The 20635-nt window shown below is 39.2% G+C and overlaps 1 protein-coding gene across 2 annotated transcripts; it reads left to right on the top strand.

Annotated features, from left to right (window-relative positions):
- Window positions 1-321: 321 nt before the first annotated feature.
- LOC105855558 (pantetheine hydrolase VNN2) lies at window positions 322-17572 on the top strand. Of its 2 annotated transcripts, XM_012736632.3 has the most exons (10): window positions 327-439; window positions 1949-2137; window positions 3419-3567; window positions 6225-6456; window positions 6581-6711; window positions 8724-8916; window positions 9635-9923; window positions 11409-11782; window positions 12709-12879; window positions 17252-17572. In XM_012736632.3, the coding sequence occupies exons 3-10, from the start codon at window positions 3461-3463 to the stop codon at window positions 17423-17425; spliced, it is 1671 nt and encodes a 556-aa protein (XP_012592086.1). In that variant the 5' UTR covers window positions 327-439; window positions 1949-2137; window positions 3419-3460; the 3' UTR covers window positions 17426-17572. The 2 variants fall into 2 exon arrangements, with proteins under 2 accessions (XP_012592085.1, XP_012592086.1); XM_012736631.3 differs by lacking the exon at window positions 1949-2137 and having other exon boundaries at window positions 322-439.
- The last annotated feature ends 3063 nt before the right edge of the window (window positions 17573-20635 follow it).

The raw sequence follows: 20635 nt of genomic DNA on the forward strand, positions 1-20635 counted from the left end.
TTCTCTCTATCTTGAAGAAAGGTCTAGAGTGGGATCTGTGTTACAGTGAAAGACTAATGTGCTAAAGAGAAAGAACATGACATAAACATAAGCATCAACTTTGGCATTATGGGCTAGCATCTCCAGCTTCTATTGCTCTGGTTCTTCTGCTAACCTTAATCACTGTTCCGTAGAACTCGTGTCAGTGCAAACTGGCCAAAAGCCCAGGAATCAGAATTGCAAGGCTAGGATAAAACAAGTGCTCTGTCTCCTGGTGCCTATGGGAGAGAATCTTCCAATCAGCTGCTGCTGGATTGCTCTCTGTCCTGCAGGGTATAGCCTGCCCAGAAAGTGAAACCAAAACAGAGAGTTGCCGGAGGCAACTGCAGGAGCAAGAGCCTTGAAAAGGAGAAAGCAGCTGGGATCTAGAAGACAGGGGGGCTTCGACTTGGCAAGAGCTGTAAGTAGTTATCTCAGTCTGCAAACATATCTACATATCTTTCCTTTCCTTCTTTTTTTTTTTTTTTTTTTGAGGGAGGGAGAGAAGGAAGGAGAAGAGAGAGGAAGACCATATTTTTTCTTTATGTCCTTGTTTTTCAACTTAAAAATGAACAAGTTGAATTATTGGCAAATTCTTGTGACATCCTCCTATTGCTCAATAAAACAATACACCACAAGTCTATGCTTTTCTTTTTTAAATGTATCTGTTCATTTTTTCCTGTGTCTGGGATTTCAGTTTCTTAGTTTCCTTTTTGAATAGTACCCTTTCAAATGCATGTCTCCCCAACAACTTGCATAAATAAACAAGGGATTTTCATCCAGCTCCTTGAGATTTATTTCTGTTATAGCATCCTTAGACCTCATCTTAACTTTACCAAAAGCTTTAAATTCAACCAAGAGTATTTTAATATTTATTTATTTATTTATTTATTTATATTTTGGAGACAGAGTCTTGCTCTGTTGCCCTGGCTAGAGTGCAATGGCATCACCATAGCTCACTGTAGCCTCAAACTCCCGGGTTCAAGCCATCCTCCTGCCTCAGCCTCCCAAGTTGCTGGGACTTCAGGCATGTGCCACCACACCTGGCTAATTTTTTCTATTTTTAATAGAAACAGGCTCTCACTCTTGCTCACGCTGGTCTCAAACTCCTAACCTGAAGCGATCCTCCCGTCTTGGCTTCCCAGAGTGCTAGAATTATAGGCATGAGCCACAGTGCCCAGCCAACCAAGATGATTTTTTAAAGGATCTGTGGTGAATACAATAAACTTTTGGCAGCGTTAATGATGGGCATAGTGGGTGAAATCTCCAAAAAGAGAGGTGGTTAATATTTTTCTTTTAAGGAAGTGGGAGCTGTCAGAAAGTAGGGGGACATGCCACCAACTTAGAGGGACTTCTGCAACTTCAATCCTGAACTTCTGAGAGAGGAAAGCAGAAGGGCTGGTTGAACCACATGAAATTAATTTTACTAGGTCAAAAACAGTGATCACTGGCAATTTCAGGTGGCACAATCATTTCTATTCAATATAGCGTTCAGAGAATCCAAGGCTGCCATATATGATTACCCTCTTGGATTTTTCTCTTGGTTTCAGTTGCATGCGTTAACTGTCTAAAGAGTTAACATCCATCCAAGTCCAGAGCTGGAGAATCACCTTAAATAGACGGGACCTGGCACCAAAAGATGGTTACAGTTCAGGCAGGTTCTCTTTAAGCAGATCTTTCCTTTCACAGAGGCTGATTCAAACAGTCTGCCTAAAGGCATGCAAGACTACAGAAACATTGTTCTTTGTCACTAAGTCCTTTTAATGGATACAGTATCAAAAGAAATTGGTTTTAAAATAAAGGCCTGGTTTTTCTGTTTCTTCTTGCCTTTTATTTTGATATGCCATTCTTGCTGGTTATGAGAATGCTATTGATAACAACATTGGTAATAATTATACATGCTATTTCTTTCTGACTCTTTGTTTCTCAGTTCACCTGTCATCATTTCCTAGCTGGGAGGGGGGTCAGACCAGGAAACCCAGCAACCGGTGTCGGAGCCTGGAGCTGCTCCTTCTCCTTCCTGTGGCCAAGTTCCTTGGTGTTCTTGCTTCACCTCTGCTGCTCCACTGAAGTTTGTCCACTATGCTGAGTTTGGCATGATTTAGGAGTTGATGCCCAGGTACCCTGTCACTCTCATCCCATCCCCAACAATTGTTTTAGCATAGTACTCCAGATCGACTAGAATTACTTAGTTGAACAATAGCAGTTCTGTGGGCCTAAGAATGAAATAATATTAAATGGTCAAGATCATTACATTACTAAATTGTCACCCACTTTTGTTAATTATTGTCATTCCCATCAAAATCTTACAGAGGACTTTCAGGTATCCTTAGGAGATAGAGCCGGTATGATTATCTCCACTTTTAGATGAGAAATAGAGGTTGAAAGAAGTGGAGTACAAACCTGAAACCACAGCTCCACACTTCTCTTGACAAAGTGGAAAAAAGAGAGATTTCAAAAAGTATAATTGAATAATATATAGCCCAACTGAATAATATTCTAAGAGATGATCACAGTCACAATTATTATAGAAACAAATATATGAGCTATGACTGTTTTTTATGGTGACTCTTAACTTTTCATTCTTTTATTAATAACTAAATCTATTAATCACAAAATGGTAATTTAGAAAGTAGGCTCTTTTAGCAGTGAATTATAATTAACTCGTGTTCCCTGTGGCAAAATAAAGTTACCTTATTTTATGACCCTGTTAAAGAAGTTAAGCCTTACTTGATCAATCATTTTTTTTAATGATAAAAACTTTATTGTTTTAAATATCAAATGTTTTACACACCACTTCAGAAAGTTCCTATTAAAAAAAGAAAAGTAAAATAAAGTGTTTTGATTATTTAGGGCTGACTTACATTTCAGTATGTGACAAATATTCAAACCCAAATACATCTAGTTCACTCAGCTGCAGACAGTTCCTATGTTCAGCCTCTAAACCAATGGCACAATGCAACCAACTTTGGGATTCCTGAGTTCGGTTGATCAATCATCTTTATATAAACAAAAATGCCATCTTTTGAAGTGCTATGTACTAAATTGGTTTCTACTTCTGAAGATTTAAAACAATATGAGCAGCCTCTATGTCAAATGTTTTCTTTATAGCTCAAGGATTTTCATATATTTAAATTGCTGCTTCATTTACTAACTTCTGATGCAATTTCCTTTGTTACTCAGATTCTCAGTTTCAATGACACAATTTTGAATTTTTTTTTTTTTAGCTCATCGTCTCCAGGGCAACACAATTTTGAAATGTTACCAAGAAAAACAGGGAAACTTAGTTATCTTGACTTTACATCTGAAGTGATTTCCCCATTTCCCTTACAGCCAATAAAAACAGAAAAACAAAAACAAATCTATAATCTCTAATCAACATCCTTTCTATCTTCTACAGCCATGAACAGAGAAAAACATCTTGGAAATTTGGGGATACTAAATGGTGAATGACACATATCCTTGTCCTCACTCCTACTGCCAACATGAACTTGTAAACACTGTTAGTGATTCTTCCTCTGTGGACCTGACTACTTCCAAGCAAAAGAGGTAATGAAATATTTGTTACTAATTGGTGATATTAAATCACATGAAGATAGTTCATGATCCAAATTAAACTTGCAGAGATGGAAGAGCTTAGTTTTTTTTACTAGGCATCAACTGCATCAAATATTCAGTTAGCACTTAGCAAATTTCTTCTTAAGGTGATCATTTTTTTTTTTTTTTTTTTTTTGAGACAGAGTCTCACTTTGTTGTCCAGGCTAGAGTGAGTGCCGTGGCGTCAGCCTAGCTCACAGCAACCTCAAACTCCTGGGCTCAAGCAATCCTACTGCCTCACCCTCCCGAGTAGCTGGGACTACAGGCATGTGCCACCATGCCTGGCTAATTTTATATATATATATATATATCAGTTGGCCAATTAATTTCTTTCTATTTATAGTAGAGACGGGGTCTTGCTCTTGCTCAGGCTGGTTTTGAACTCCTGACCTCGAGTAATCCGCCCGCCTTAGCCTCAGAGCTAGGATTACAGGCGTGAGCCACCACAAGGTGGTCATTTTGAATTGGGTTTTTTAAAAGACATAGGTGTTCAGACACTTGGATGCAGACATTAAAACAGAGTACAGGCCGGGTGCGGTGGCTCACGCCTGTAATCCTAGCTCTTGGGAGGCCGAGGCGGGCGGATTGCTCAAGGTCAGGAGTTCAAAACCAGCCTGAGCAAGAGCAAGACCCCGTCTCTACTATAAATAGAAAGAAATTAATTGGCCAACTGATATATATATATATAAAAATTAGCCGGGCATGGTGGCGCATGCCTGTAGTCCCAGCTACTCGGGAGGCTGAGGCAGGAGGATTGCTTGAGCCCAGGAGTTTGAGGTTGCTGTGAGCTAGGCTGACGCCACGGCACTCACTCTAGCCTGGACAACAAAGCGAGACTCTGTCTCAAAAAAAAAAAAAAAAACAACAGAGTACAGACACATGCATGATGTCTTGGGAATGAGGGAAAGATTCTAGAAGCAAGAGTGAGAAGTGACACGTCATGCTTTAAGTTACTGCCTCTCTATGCCTCAGATTCCTATCCTGTAATATGAGGGCATTTGGGTCACATGATTTCTAAACTCTAAAGGTGCTCATTATCTACTAAATGCCAATATCATGGTAATTTACTAATTATATATGTTCTATATATGGTATAATTATATGCCAATAATCAATTATACAATCTATTAAAAATTTATAAAAATATCTATCCTTTCACATTTTCCACTAAAGGGCTTGACCATTTTTATTGAAATTATTTTCAGTTTTCCAGTCTATAGAGGTAAGAAAAGTTATTCCTTTAATAGAAACTTCTATTCAAAGCAGAAAATAAGAGCAGATCTTGTTTATAGCCCTTAGATCTCATTCTTAACAAAATATTATCTCAGTATGCGGGAAAGCACAGAATGAATTTTGTTGATTATATTTGTATCTACTCCTCTATGCTGTCTAAAAGGCCCAGATAAAATAAAACAAAGCTTTTACCTGGTAGGATTGAGACTGGGAAAGGGAGAACATGGATGTTCTAGGAGGGCATCAGAGATCACATACTATATATGTTGTTATCGTTTTAAAACTCATTTTTGTGGTTATTTGCCTCTAACAAAAATGAACGTTATATCTTATCTTTTTTACAACAGTGATTCTCTTTATTATCACTAGTCCTAGACACTTCCCCTTTCCTGATATCTTCCTTCCACACCCATAGAAGACAGAATGACGAAAGAGAATGGGTGTATGTGGGGGGGGGGAGAGAGAGAGAGACAGAGAGAAGGAGGGAGAAGAAGGATGAGGAGAGAAAGGAAGGGTGAAAGAAAGACAGAGAGCAAGACAGAGAGAAAGAGAGAGAGAGAGAGAAAGAGAGAGAGAGAGAGAAAGAGAGAGAGAGAAAGAGAGAGAGAGAAAGAGAGAAAGAGAGAGAGAAAGAAAGAAAGAAAGAAAGAAAGAAAGAAAGAAAGAAAGAAAGAAAGAAAGAAAGAAAGAAAGAAAGAAAGAAAGAAAGAAAGAAAGAAAGAAAGAAAAAGCAAGCAAGCTGGGTTTCTTGAGGCCTGGGGCCTCTGAGCAGAGGTCTCCATATCTCCCCTGGCCTAACCTCAGGGAGCAGGTCCTGGGGGACCAGTGCTTTAGTCACAGACAGGAATTCCAGCTTTTAGGGAGCACACACTCTTAGTCTTTAATAGCAATAAGTAAGTCAGAGTCTTGATTTGGGCAAATTCTTAGTATTATTCCATGATGCATTCTCTTAGTAGCAAATATTTTAATATTTCTCTCCTCTTCTAAAAATAGACAAGATATAAATCACTCAGGGGAACAAAACAATTATTGACAATTTTTTAATTTAATAAATGAAATGTTTGTTGTGATATAATTTTTCACATGAAAGTTAATTTAGTTACTATCTTCTGTAAATAAAAGGTAGGATTGTACTATATTTGAATTTTGGATTTTTTTCTTTTGGAAATTTGACATTAAATCTTATCAATAGTACATGTTATTAAAGTCTGATAGTACTTTCTGATTGTGTTCATTGATCTGCAACATTTTTCTCCTCAAAATTGGTCAGGTATAAGATTATATTAATAAAATACAAGCCCAGCAGCTGGCAGCCGTATGTTACGTAAATGTTCTCCCTTCTGTAAATACTACGTGGATGTTATTTTCACTTTCAGAAATCACTACACCTTGGCCATGATCACTTCCTCTTTTCTAACCTCTGCGGCAGTTTTTGCCCTAATTACTCTGCCTGCTGCTACTCAGGACACTTTTATAGCTGCAGTGTACGAACATGCTGTTGTATTGCCAAACAAAACAGAAGTACCTGTTTCTCGAGATGATGCCTTGCGTCTCATGAACAGGAATATAGATATTCTGGAGAGAGTGATTAAGCTGGCAGCTGAGCAGGTATTCTTTTATTTCTGCTAATCATAATTGATGAGAGGGACATGGGGGCTGGTGGAAGATGGGAGTGTTGAATTATCTATGTTGCACATGGAAAAATAATTTTGATTTTACTTGTTTTGAACAGGGGGCGCGAATCATTGTGACACCAGAAGATGCACTTTATGGATGGAAATTTACCAGGGAAACTGTTTTCCCTTATCTAGAGGATATCCCAGACCCTCAGGTGAACTGGATTCCATGTCAAAACCCCTACAGGTATTTAAACTATCCTAGTTGTTTGTGCAAAAGTGCTGTAATTCTCTAAAATGTGCATGCTCACCAAAGCAAAATGAGTGATCCTGAATTATCATATATGTGGGGTATGTTATGATTATATTTATCTTGGCATTTGTTAGATTTTTAAAATTTTTACTTAGATACCATTTAACAATATTTCATGATTGAATAGCTTTATTAAATTTGGGGAAATATGTAAACAAGGCATTTATAGGAAGAAAAGCTAAAGGAAGAGGATCTCATGGATACAAGTTGTAACTTAATTTCTGAAGTAGACAGCTGGTTGTATTAGGAAAATATTCCAAGGTCTCTGTTGAAGGGACTATGTTTCAATTTCATAGAGTCTCTGTGTCCCAGAATCTGCTTCCCAGGCAGAAAGAGCCTCATCATGTCCTTTCATGTGAATCATAAGGCTTTTTGCTTTGAAATTGCATTTCTCTAGGCTCCCAAAGCCAATTTTCCTGAGAGAAGGTTATGTAGAAACCTTTTAATATAAAATATCTAATATATAGTGAACATCTAAATGCTACTGTCAATGTGAAGATGTCAACCTGGCAGTTACATATACGATTTATTTCAGGAAAGGACAAGGGTGTATCTGGAGATAGGGAATCAGGTAACAGGGTATAGACTGTTTTTAACACATAATGATTTCGCATACGTAGTAAGTTAGAGAAGAGTACAGGTATGGGCTTGAGTACTAGGAAATTCCAATGTCTGGACTCAGGAGAGATGAGGAGGAAACAGGGAAGGAGTCAGAGAACAACGAAGGAGTAGGAGAATGAGAAGGTGAGCCCAGGAAGGGAGGGAAGTGTTTCCAGGAGGAGGGTGTAATTGACTATGTCAACTGCTGCAGGTAAGTCAACTAAGATGAGATCAGGTGAGATGTGGAGATTGTTGTTAGCATTAGGAAGAGCTGGGGTGTTAGAGATGAAAGTTATTTGGAGTGCTTCACAAGAGAATTTGAGAGGAGGAACTAGAGACAGCAGGATGGACATCTCTTTTGAGGTGTTCTGCTCTAAGAGGGAGCTGAGGACTGAAGCAATGTTTGGAAGGCCATGTGGGGTCAAGAGAGATTTTTATTTTAATTTTTTTTTAAAGATAGGAGCCTTTATTTATTTATTTATTTATTTATTTATTTATTTATTTATTTATTTATTTATTTATTTGAGACAGTCTCACTCTGTTGCCCCAGCTAAAGTGCTGTGGCATCAGGTTTGCTCACAGCAACTCTTGGGCTCAAGTGATCCTCCTGCCTCAGCCTCCCAAGTAGCAGGGACTACAGGCATCAGCTAATTTTTTCTATTTTTGGTAGAGATGCAGGTCTTGCTCTTGCTCAGGCTGGTCTTGAACTCCTGAGCTCAAATGATCCGCCTGCCTCAGCCTCCCAGAGTGCTAGGATTATAAGCGTGAACCACCTATAAGGGGTCTTTAAATTAGCATGACATAAGGCATGCTAATGGAATGTTCCAGTAGAGAGGATACAACTAATGATGCAGGAGAGTGAATAATGAATTGCTAGAGCAATAGATATATGTTGAAAATAGTCATCAAATTTAAGTATCATTTATGGATTTTAAAATATCTTTTTATGAGTAGTTTTTATATTGACTTCAGTTACACGTAAGCTCTTAAAGTTGTTACAGTCTCTGTATGAAGTGACTAAAATGCTTTTTAAAAATTGAAATGTTTTAAGCACCACATGTACTCACCAGCAAATTGGTATTAATGGATCAACACCTAAGTGGACATATAGGAGTAACATTTATCGGGTGTTGGGAGGGTGGGAGGGGGGAGGGGGGATGGGTATATATAACCACAACAAGTAAGATGTGCAACATTTGGGAGATGGTCACGCTTGAAGCTCTTACTCGAGGGGGGAGGGAGGCATGGGCAATATATGTAACCTTAACACTGTACCCCCATAATATGCTAAAATAAAAAAAATAATAATAATAAAATTGAAATGTTTTAATTAAAATTTGGTTTAGATTTGGTGATACACCAGTACAAGCAAGACTCAGCTGCCTGGCCAAGAACAACTCCATCTATGTCTTAGCAAATATTGGGGATAAGAAGCCATGTAGTTCCCGCAACTCCACATGCCCTTCTAATGGCTACTACCAATACAATACCAATGTGGTGTATGATACGAAAGGGAAACTGGTGGCGCGTTACCATAAGGTGAGGGGGGCGGATGTGTAAAATGGAGGCTGATATGAGAGTAGCCAATGCCGAGGTTCAGGAGTTGGAGCTTTATTCCCTATGTAATATGACATGACTAAAGATTTTTTAATGTAAGTGAACAATAAAGAAAATGACATCTTAGAAATTAAACTAATCTGGAAAAATATGTAGACAGAAATCTCTTAGAAAAGTGTTGTAATGGTTCAGGATTGAGATAATTTGTGTGTATGTGTATGTGTGCACACACACCCATGTTCATGCCTATGTGTATAAAGTAATTTTAATATTGATGCAAAAGATACTAAAGTGACTGTAATTTGGATACTATTTAATATTGAAATGGTGTAAAGATGTTTCAAAATTGTATGACTCAGTTTCACATAAGTTAAGTTGTATCAAATCATAGAAACACATTTTCTATGCCAGTTAATTTAATTACCCTTTTGTAGATTTAAACTAGAACCATAAAAAATTTTTGCTTTAAACTCTGAATTGAAACAAGAGTAGAATAACCTTTAACTCATAATTTTATACTACTCTGGATGGGGAGAAAGGCTGGCCTTTCACATGGGCATGTGATGTACAGGCAGTGTGCCTGTCCTGCCTCCTTCTTGACCGTAGCCAAATCTGTTACTGACTTTGGAGGGGTGGAGTTTATGAGTCACCTCTTCAATAAATAAGCATTTACTAGTTTTATTCTATGCACTTATTACAGTACCACCTCTACTCTGAGCCTCAGTTTGATGTCCCTGAAAAGCCGGAGTTGGTGACTTTCAACACTACCTTTGGAAGGTTTGGCATTTTCACATGCTTTGATATACTCTTCCATGATCCTGCCGTTACTCTGGTGAAAGACTTCCACGTGGACACCATACTGTTTCCCACAGCCTGGATGAATGTTTTGCCCCTTTTGACAGCTATCGAATTCCATTCGGCTTGGGCAGTGGGCATGAGAGTTAATCTTCTTGTGGCCAACATACATCATGTCAGCCAAAATATGACAGGTAATTCTTGACCAGCATAGGTTTCATCTTATATTTCTAAGTGCAGAGAAATTAATGCTTCAGATATGCCCTGTATTACATTTTTGCTTCTTTGTTGGACCTCCTCACTGTGTTTGCTATGTTTTTGCAGAAAAAAAGAAAAGCTAGTGCTTGATTACAAGTCATGGTTTTACTAAGACCTTTATGTGTATTATTTCATCTAATCCTTATGACAATTCTATGAGATGGGTAGTATCACCCCAATTTTATAGATGAGTAAACCAAGACACAGACGGTGCAAGCAATTTGCCAAATGCCACCCAGCTAGTAAAGGACAAAACAGGGAACTGAACAGAGTTGTACTCTAAACTGGAAAAGGCAGAGTATAGTATTTATATGCTACTGTATACAAATTACTGTAAAAGTTAAAAGTGAATGTGGCCGGGCGCGGTGGCTCACGCCTGTAATCCTAGCTCTCTGGGAGGCCGAGGCGGGCGGATTGCTCGAGGTCAGGAGTTCGAAACCAGCCTGAGCAAGAGCGAGACCCCGTCTCTACTATAAATAGAAAGAAACTAATTGGCCAACTAATATATATAGAAAAAATTAGCCGGGCATGGTGGCGCATGCCTGTAGTCCCAGCTACTTGGGAGGCTGAGACAGAAGGATCGCTTGAGCCCAGGAGTTTGAGGTTGCTGTGAGCTAGGCTGACGCCACGGCACTCACTCTAGCCTGGGCAACAAAGTGAGACTCTGTCTCAAAAAAAAAAAAAAAAAAAAAAAAAAAAGTGAATGTGGCTTAAAACAAAAAATATTTATTATCTCACAGTTTCTGTTGGTCAGAAATTTGGGAGTGACTGAGCTAGGTGGCTCTGGCTCAGCCTATCTCTTCTGATTGTGCCAAGCTGTTGGCTGGTCTAGCAGTCATCTGAAGGCTTGACTGGGGCTCACAGATCTGCTTCCAGGATGACTTACTCACTTACCCACCATCACTTCTACCATGTTCCATTCATTAAAAATGAGTCACTAAGTCTAGCCCACACTTAAAGGAGAGGGAATTACATCCACCCATTGGAGAGAGGATATTGAAGAACTTTTGGATATATTTGAAAACCACCACAGTTGGGAATAGGAGATAATTTTGCATTACCTTCCCCCACCTTTCAGGGACTCCCGAATACAAACGTTTTTATATTTGGTTTAATTTCCCTTCATGCTAATAAATAATGCTATTATACTCAAAGTTCATTTGAAGTGAGGCCATTGAATGTCTATTTTTTTTTAAATTTTTATTATTTATTTATTTACTTTAGATTCCCCTGTCTGTTTTAATCTCTTCCAATAGAGAATAAGAGAAGTAGTTAGGTGCTCCGTGCAACTAGAAGTGTTCGTGCTCTCTCACTGTGACTAATAATGCGACATGATCACATGCCCAATTTTGATGGGGAAAATTGACCATATCGGTATTTTTTGTGTTGTTGTTTAAAAAAAAATTGTCTTCCATTCACAGGGAGTGGTATCTATGCACCAAACTCTCCCAAAGTGTACCATTATGACATGAAAACGCAGTTGGGAAGGATCCTCCTTTCGGAGGTGGACTCGCACCCCCGAGCTTCTCCTGCCTACGCGCCAGCAGTGAATTGGAGCGCCTTCGCCACCACCGTCGGACGGTTCCCACTGCAGAAAAACACTTTCGGAGGATTTGTCTCTCGGGATGAGTTCAACTTCACAGAACTTTTTGAAAATGTGGGAAATCTTACAGTCTGTCAAAAAGAGCTCTGCTGTCATTTAAGCTACAGAATGTTAGAAAAGGAGGAGAATGAAGTTTACGTTCTAGGAGCATTTACAGGATTACATGGCCGCAGGAGAAGAGAGTACTGGCAGGTAATCTCAGCTCAAGGGAGAGAGACTGTTAGGTGCCAGTAAATTCCAAGTTGACTTTTCATATTTGTTCTAGGAAGCCAAGTGCTTTTTCTTGGCATGATTACTCCATGCCTTGACAATATTACACGGAGGGACTTATCAAATATTTGCAATGGGAATTAGGTATGCTCTGATTGTTTGGTTTGAGCACATTTAAAAAGAATTATTAATCCAATCATGATGACTTTATTTGAAACAATTAGCCTACTGTGGTGAACTTCGAGAAGTCTTCCTTAATTAGATTTCCCAACACATCTGAATATAAATCTTATTTTCACTTTTTTGTTTCTTTTTTTTTTATACTCTAAGTTCAAGGTCTAGATTATTTTCACTTTTTAAAACCAACAATGAACAAGAATACTACTTTTAATCTTAGTTTGTCTTCTAATTAGATGTCCTAGTCTTTATATTACCTTCAAATGACAAATTTTAAAGATGGAAACTTTTTATAGAGTGTTGGCTATGAATTCGTATTTTCTTGTTATTCTCCATGTCCCCAGCTTCTTCTAAAGAAAAGGATATGGAAAAGACAGGCGAGGTGCAGGAGTGGTCAGAGTTTTAATCATCCTTTTGGCTTCAGTAATACTGTCGTCCAAAGACCTCCCCTTCCTTGGGCTCAATGACATCATCTGACATATCAAACTAATGGTTGAAGTCTAATTCTAAACTGACTTCTTTCTTTCAATTCACTTGTTGTCCAGGAAGTGGGCTGGTTCTCAAATCACTTGCCATTTCTAATAAAGCAGGTAATTATAAAAAACATGATCCAAATCCCTTTTTGGAGAAAGAAAATTTTGCCTTGCTGTGGTTAAAAACTAAGTCAACAGTTCTAGGACAATTAAGTTAGAGGTAAGACATTGTATTTTATCTGCTTCTGTTCCACATAGGTATGCACGATGCTGAAGTGCAGAACTACTAATTTGACAACCTGTGGGCGGCCGGTAGAAACTGCTTCTACAAGATTTGAAATGTTCTCCCTCAGTGGTACATTTGGAACAGAGTATGTTTTTCCTGAAGTGCTACTTACTGAAATTCATCTGTCACCTGGAAAATTTGAGGTAAAAGGATTTTAAGAGTATTTTCATTTTATATGTTCTCTGAAGCCAAGTAAAACAGGCTTTTGCAACTGCATCAGTTAACTTTTGCTGTCTAACAAACCTCCCCCCCAAATTGATGGCTTTAAACAATAACCATCTGTTCAACCCTGATTTTGTGGGTTGGCAATTTGAACTGAGTGTAGGTAGGCTGTGGTTCTGGTCTGAGATGGAATACAGTTGATATTGCCTGGGCTCATTGCATCTGCCATTAGTTAGTAGGTTGCCAGGGGCTGACTGGTGTGTGATAGACTTGTCTTGGACAGCTGGGATGATTGGGGTTATCTCTCTCTGGGCTCATTCACATGTTCCAAGAGCATCAAGAGGAAAAGCCACAATGGGCAAGTTCTTTGCAAGTCTCTGCTTGCACCCTATTTGTGAACATCTCATCAACCACAGCAAGTCACATGAACAATGTAGATTTAAGCAATAGAGAAATAAATGGCTCAGACCTCTCAATGGACAGAGCTATAAAATCACATTGCAAAAGGGCATGTGTAAAGGCAGGGAAAATTTTGTGGCCATTTTTGCACCTTATAGCAACTAATTCTAAAGTAAAGACATACTTCATTGGAATAACATTATAACTAATAATGCTAGAACTATGAATGTAAGACACCATTCATTGAAAAAATGTTTGTTTATAGATTTTTAATTTCTTTTGTCACACATGGAGACAAATAGAAAATCAGATTATTTATTTCACAAATTATAGTGGCTGTAACCAATTAATTCACAAATTAAGCTGGTCTCAAATTAGAATTATGACTCTGCAGGTTTATATCTGCCAGTACATGACACGTGCACACATACATACCTGCACTCCACTGTTTTGGACATTAATGTCTTCTCTGAATTACAGCAAACAGTGGCAGGGTTTCGGTATCTAGGATGAAAACATTGTATAGTCCATAAAAAAAAAAAAACAAAACAAGATCTAAGTTAATTTATGCAAAGCATCAAGCAAGGAAGTCTTTTAAATTGCAGACCGCTGATGGTCATATATCTACATCTGCCTGTGTTATTACATTGGGATATGTCACATTTATGAAAATATTTAATTCTGTGATACCAACAATTTAACATAAAGTACAGCCTTAAGGCTATGAAACCCAGAAAACAAGAATCCTTGGCTTCCATAGAACCTGGTGAGGTAGAATGTCATGAGCAAATTGAGGCTGGAATAAAAACTTAACTGCCAACTGCAGAAAATCATGATCATATCTGAAGTGAGGAGTCTTGGGCTAAAATCCAGTAGCTAAAAAGTAGCTGGACTGGAATAAATAAACAAAGATGAACTTTGCTTATTTATAAGCAAATATACGAAGTCACTTCAAGGAAGTAAGAGAGGGAAATACAGGGTCACACAGGTGAACTTAGGAAGGCATGGGGCCATATTGGCACATTATATCTTGCAAGTCCAGCCATGTAAACTGAGCACACAATCTAGTTTTTTGAGTGTTACTGTGACACATTTTCCATGTCATGTACTCATAGAAATTTATCCCTTTGAGGAATTGTCTCAGAGTAGGACTGAGCGTTTATCAAGAAACAAACAAACAAACAGAAAACAAACCTCATCCATGGGAGAAAGACAAAAAAAATTGCTAGATTTTTCCAGATAAGTTAAAAGTCCAGAGCCAGAAATACCTTCACTATCACTCTGAACCATATCAGTATTTGAAGAAGTTGGATGGTGATAGTGGGAGAGCAATATATTATTCCATAGCTACCTCCTTTCTTTGTTTTAAAATTTTCTTCCTAAATGGTTTCAGGCAGTTGGAAACAGTCGTAAATGTTTAAGTATTTAACTCTATAATATCTGTAAGTCTCAACTCTTACCAACTTTCCAGACTTGTCATGCTATCTCCCATCTCTGGCTTTTTACTCTTGGATGGAAGAAAGGAAGGAAAGGAGGGACAGATAGCACCTACCCTTCAAACTAGGCACTTAGCCTATTTATCATTTAAATCTTGTCTTGCCTACTCCAGCTCTTTTTCAGAAAGAGGAAATAAGATACTGATTATGTTACACCAAGAAAGATATACGAGAGGCATGCGGCAGGCAGGGTCTTTGTTATAGCAATTCCTTGGAGCAAGCACCATAGTGAGGGTGCTGCAGACTTTCATTTTACAAGTGTAGATTCTCTAAACATGACTGTACTGCAAGTTCATCAAGTTGTAAGCAACAGATAGTAACCAAACTCACCAGGTGAATAAAAGAGAGCACCAGCTTATTATTTTAAAAAATAGATCCACTGGAGAGCAACGAATTGTCATCTCAAGAAGGCTCCCCATTGGTAAATACTTTCAAAAGTCCAAATTATGGGTCAGAAGTTTGTTTTGTGAGCACAGAATTAAAACAAAAGGAGTTGGGCATTCCTGGAAAAGATTTCTAAGAAGCCCTGGTAGACTGAGGCAATGTGTTTTTCCTCTTAGGGCTGGTGGTCTAAAGACGGTGTAGGATGAGGGTGACTACTTTCCTCAAAAAGAGCCAAATAAACAGCGACCAATTCTTGATTTGTTGAGTGCTTCTTAGAGACCTTGCAGAGCCCGGCCTCTGTCAACATATTGTTTCTAGAGAGACCAGTTACAATATTGTAGATGACAAGGTTTTCACATCAGTCGTGTTCACAATGTCTTCTTGAGTATTTTCCTAGTTCCATTCACTCATGGACACTGCTTCAGCAAATATTTACACATTATCTTAGAGGACTACTATTTTTTTTAAATTTTATGTATTTGTTTATTTATTTTTTGAGACAGAGTCTTGCTTTGTTGTCCAGGCTAGAGTGAGTGCTGTGGCGTTAGCCTAGCTCACAGCAACCTCAAACTCCTGGGCTCAAGCAATCCTGTTGCCTCAGCCTCCCGAGTGGCTGGGAATACAGGCATGTGCCACCATGCCCGGCTAATTTTTTCTATATATATTAGTTGACCAATTAATTTCTTTCTATTTATAGTAGAGACGGGGTCTCGATCTTGCTCAGGCTGGTTTTGAACTCCTGACCTCGAGCAATCCGCCCACCTCGGCCTCCCAGAGTGCTAGGATTACAGGCATGAGCCACCACTCCTGGCCGAGGATCACTATTGAAAAGATTTCAACACACTTACTGTGTATCCTTCCTTCCCCAGTTTTACGTGAAAAGGGTGGAGTGTTATTGACCATGCCCGGAACTGTGCAAACATCATGCATTAGCACTATAGCACCTCTGGTGTTATTGTTGACACAATGGCAGAACCTGGTCTCCAAAACTAACTAGTTATATAACCTTTGGAAAGTCCCTTAACCTCTGAATTCCGTACCCACAGGACAGTACACCTTTCTCACTGATCTGGGGAAGGCACTTTGTTAACAGTGAAGCACAATAATTATCTTCTAGGTTATTTAGTTATTTTCTTCTTCCAGTTTTCTAAAGTACCTGTTTTCCCAGTTTCCAATTTCTTCCTATCCACACTGTCCTCCTCACAGCTGATGGGTTCATTTTCCTTTATTCTTGTTCTATTGTCCATCTGTTCATCTTTCTTTCTATTCTTAGTCAATTACTTTATACACATTTCTCCTTCACAGAGAACCCTCTGTGACTTTAGGATAGATCTAGTCCTTTTCGGCTTTCGGAGTCTGATCCCCACCTTGCTCTGACCATATGGCTTCTTCTCTTCTTCACTAATCTCCAGCTCTAAGCCAGCTGTAAATTGTAACAAACTGCTTTCTGAGGCATAAAAGAAAAAGCCTTGATTTGTGGCATTTGCCAATTTTCATGGTGTAAATATTTCCCATCATGATCAATTTCCACTTCCCACAGTGTCTTCTGCCATACAGCTCCTGGAAGAAGTTCTTAATTGCTCCTTTTTATGGCAGGTTGTGTGTCACTCTGGGAAGCAGACCAGTACAGTTTTCCTTCTCAGACTTCGTGAGCACATGTCCGCTTCCCTCTCTCATATACTAATAAACTGATTTCTCTCTTCATGTTTGGAACCGGCTCAGTTTCACCACTAGCTTTTCAGTTTCTTGAGAGAAGCATGTGATGTATACCTCTCTGGTTCCTGATTATCTTGCATGTAACTGGGTGCAATGAATCTTTGCTGCTGCTGATTTGGACTTTCCATGAATGGTTACATTCAATTGTTGAAACTCAAACCTTGGGCCCTCTTGGATTGCTCTAGTCTTTGTTACATAGAAAATAGCTGTCTGTCCCCTGCTTGTCCTGCTGCTTCTTCCCTCCCCAAGCAGGAATGACTTGATCATCCATTATATCTAGCATGGTTACAAAATCATTTGTCTGCTTGTAACGTATATTTTAATAAAGCTGACTGTACTTTTCTTACCTTGTCCTTAGGTGCTAAAAGACGGGCGTTTGGTAAACAAGAATGGAACATCTGGGCCTATCCTAACAGTGGCGCTATTTGGGAGGTGGTACGCAAAGGACTCCGTTTACAACTCATCTGGGACCAGCAATTCAGCAGTAACCTACCTGCTGATATCCACATTATTAATGACTGTGGCCTTCTAGGCCATCTCTTTATCACATGCATGTTTTGCATCATTTATTGTACTAAATGTGTTTATCAGGCTTCCAAGTTTTCCAAGGAACTTTGAAGGGCTATCTTAGTAGTAAATGGTTTGGTTTTTTTTTCTCATAAAGGATTATTTTTAAGTATTATGGTAATTTTGTCCCTTTTTTGACAATGTTGAAATGTTGCTGTGCAGGACAAAAGAAAGAGCATGGGTGTTTGGGTCAGATAAATGAGGATCAGACCTCAGCTCCAGCCTTATTTGCTGTGAGAACTTGTGTGTGCTTGTGTGTGTGAGAGTGCAGTGTGAAGAGTTTCAGAGTCCCAAACACAGCTATGCCCTTGGAGAGAAGAGTAATGATGAGAATTGGCAGGTTTATGACTGAATTTGCTTTAACATTAAGGACATTTTGAACTCACCTAGTTCTGTTGGCTTTCCAGTCGGAAGACAATGTGGAAGTTTACCTGAAGGCTATGGTACAATTTAACACAAATCCCATAACACAAAGACTATGATGTTTAGTGATAACACTGTTTTCAACATTGAGCAGTCTACTTTTTTCAAAATACATATATCCCATCTAGCTGAAGTACAGCAGTGTATTCATTACTGATTATTTAATACATATGTTCTTAAAATTAGAGAAATAGGTTTCAGTTTTCAGACTTTTTTTCTAATTTTATATCTCCCCAATTATATTTTAGGTCCAATATTTTTACATCAAAAATCACAATTGAGGCATTTACGTTTTGTTTTTATATATTGTCATAAATCTACTTATGGACTCAATTTTATTATTCTCCTAAAATGCACTAGAAAATTAAGACCATTTTTATAATCCAGTGGTTATTATTAAGAGGAGATATATAAAGGTTAAGCTATGTTTTGTGTTTAATTTTGAGAAAAGCTTATATGTTCCCTGTGTTCAACATTGGGGCTTCAAAGGTGGTAATATTTTTTTTTTTTTTTTTTTTTTGAGACAGAGTCTTACTCTGTTGCCCTGGCTAGAGTGCCATGGCATCAGCCTAGCTCACAGAAACCTCAAACTCCTGGGCTCAAACAATCCTTATGCCTCAGCCTCCTGAGGAGCTGGGACCACAGGCCTGGCTAATTTTTTCTATATATATTTTAGTTGTCCAGCTAATTTCTTTCTATTTTTAGTAGAGATGGGGTCTGGCTCTTGCTCAGGCTGGTCTCCAACTTCTGAGCTCAAAGGATCCGCCTGCCTCGGCCTCCCAGAGTGGTAGGATTACAGGCATAAGCCACTATGCCCGGCCCGAAAAGTGGTAATCTTAAAGCTGTGGAGAATGTGTATGTGTATAATCCACAATTAACAAATAGACATTGTGTGTTTATTTGTCTTTTCATAAAATATGGAACATTTCAGATTTGGGGAGGTTTATCTTGAGGCAGTTAGATATTGTGCAATGGTTTTGCTGTGTGTGTCGTGGCTTTTGGACAACAATGTTACCCTTCCAAAAGTTTAAATGTTGACTGGAAGTCAGAAGCTGACCTTAAATCAATTGGTTTAAGTAAGATATAAGCAAGGAGCTCCTCACAGATTCTAATGACAATTATTCCTCTGATTCAAGCTTGGAGCTGTCAGCTGTGCCTTGATTCATTAAAAAACAAAAAACAAAAACAAAAGCACAAAATCCCCAGGGAAATGGGGAGTACTTATACTCGATTGTAAAATTGCTTGCACCATGACCTTTTAACTCATCTTTCCACAGTGGTTTCGCATAAACATGTTATTGTATCAAACAACCCAAGCATAGTTACCCTTGGCCTGAGCTTAGGAAGCAGCTCTTTAGTTTCTAAAGAGTCTAATGTCAAAGTCCAGTTTCTCTGATAACTGTATTTTGTCTCACTTTATATTTCAATTGTTAGTTCTTGAATCCCCTGCAGCCCTGGAGCAAGGCTCTGGGTTTCTCCTATTTAGCTTTTTTTCTGAAATTCTGTTTTACGACTTACCTGTGACAACGCCCTGTATTACAACACTGCACCCACAGCCTCTGCCTTCTCCAGGGCTCACTCTCCACCCGTCGTTCACTCATTCAGGAAGCATTTACTGATTGCCTACTGTGTCCTGAGCACTAGGCACTAGGACAGTGGTCTGTGCATTCTCTTTGCCACTCTGTGACATTGCCCCTATGATATTGTTGCGGCAATGTGTATAGCTACCGTTACAGCTCTTATTCATTTGACCCGGGAAAGAACTGAACTGCACACGGAAAGTCAGAGAACAGCCTTTATTTTTCCACAGCAGACTCAGCAGACCTACTGTTACAGCTCCCTTCCTGTCTTCCGATCTTCTCACCCTTCCTACTGCTGCTTTTATACCCTTGGTGGGGCTCAAAAAGCGTCCAATCAACTACAAGCGTTAACATCCAATCAACATCAAGCTTTAACATCCAATCACCAACAAGCTTTAACATCCAATCAAAAACAGTGGGATTCAAAAATTACCCAATCGGGATCACACAAACAGCGTGGCCAGAGACAGGCAGTGGCACCCAGGTCCCAGTGGCACCCGGCAGCATGCGGGGCCCCAGGCGGCTCTCTGCCGGGGTGGGGGTGTGTGTGGGGGCCGGCCCCAGCAGCGTGCCCTCCAACTGGCCATGCACAGCACTGGCTCGTGGAGATGTGGAGCTACATGGAGGCAGCAAGCAGCCGCGTCCCAGCGCCCACCATTTTCCACATCAATATGATCTAGTCCTGTAAATTTTGTGACATGCCACCTACTCTGCAATGACCACTGCCCCTACTTTCTACTTTTTATCTGGTGTTGCTTCATTCCTCCACACAGGGGATTTCCACTGGCATTCTTTCTGTTTTGACCTCTTTCCTAAATTATTTTCACTTTTCTGACTCCATTTTTACCATCTTTCCTAGATATTCCATAGATGGCAATGTTATAAAAGAAACCTGTGGTCGGATTATTTAAGCACCTGGATCTAGCCAGGTGGAACCAACATTCCACTGGACTTCCCAGTTGTGTGAGCTCAGGAGTGTCATTTTTTTTTTTTCTTCAAGCTCTTTTGAGTTAGATTACCGTCTCTTGGACAAATGTACGTCCTCATTTTTGTCACCGCTATCTAATTCTGCATAGTGAATTGCACAAACCCTCTAGATGCAGAGGTCCTGTGTTTTTTTCTTTTGGGGGGTGGTGGTGGTGATGGTGATGGTGATGCTTTGTAAGGCTGCC

Source organism: Microcebus murinus, chromosome 5 (genome assembly GCF_040939455.1).
Source record: "Microcebus murinus isolate Inina chromosome 5, M.murinus_Inina_mat1.0, whole genome shotgun sequence".
Lineage (NCBI taxonomy): Eukaryota > Metazoa > Chordata > Mammalia > Primates > Cheirogaleidae > Microcebus > Microcebus murinus.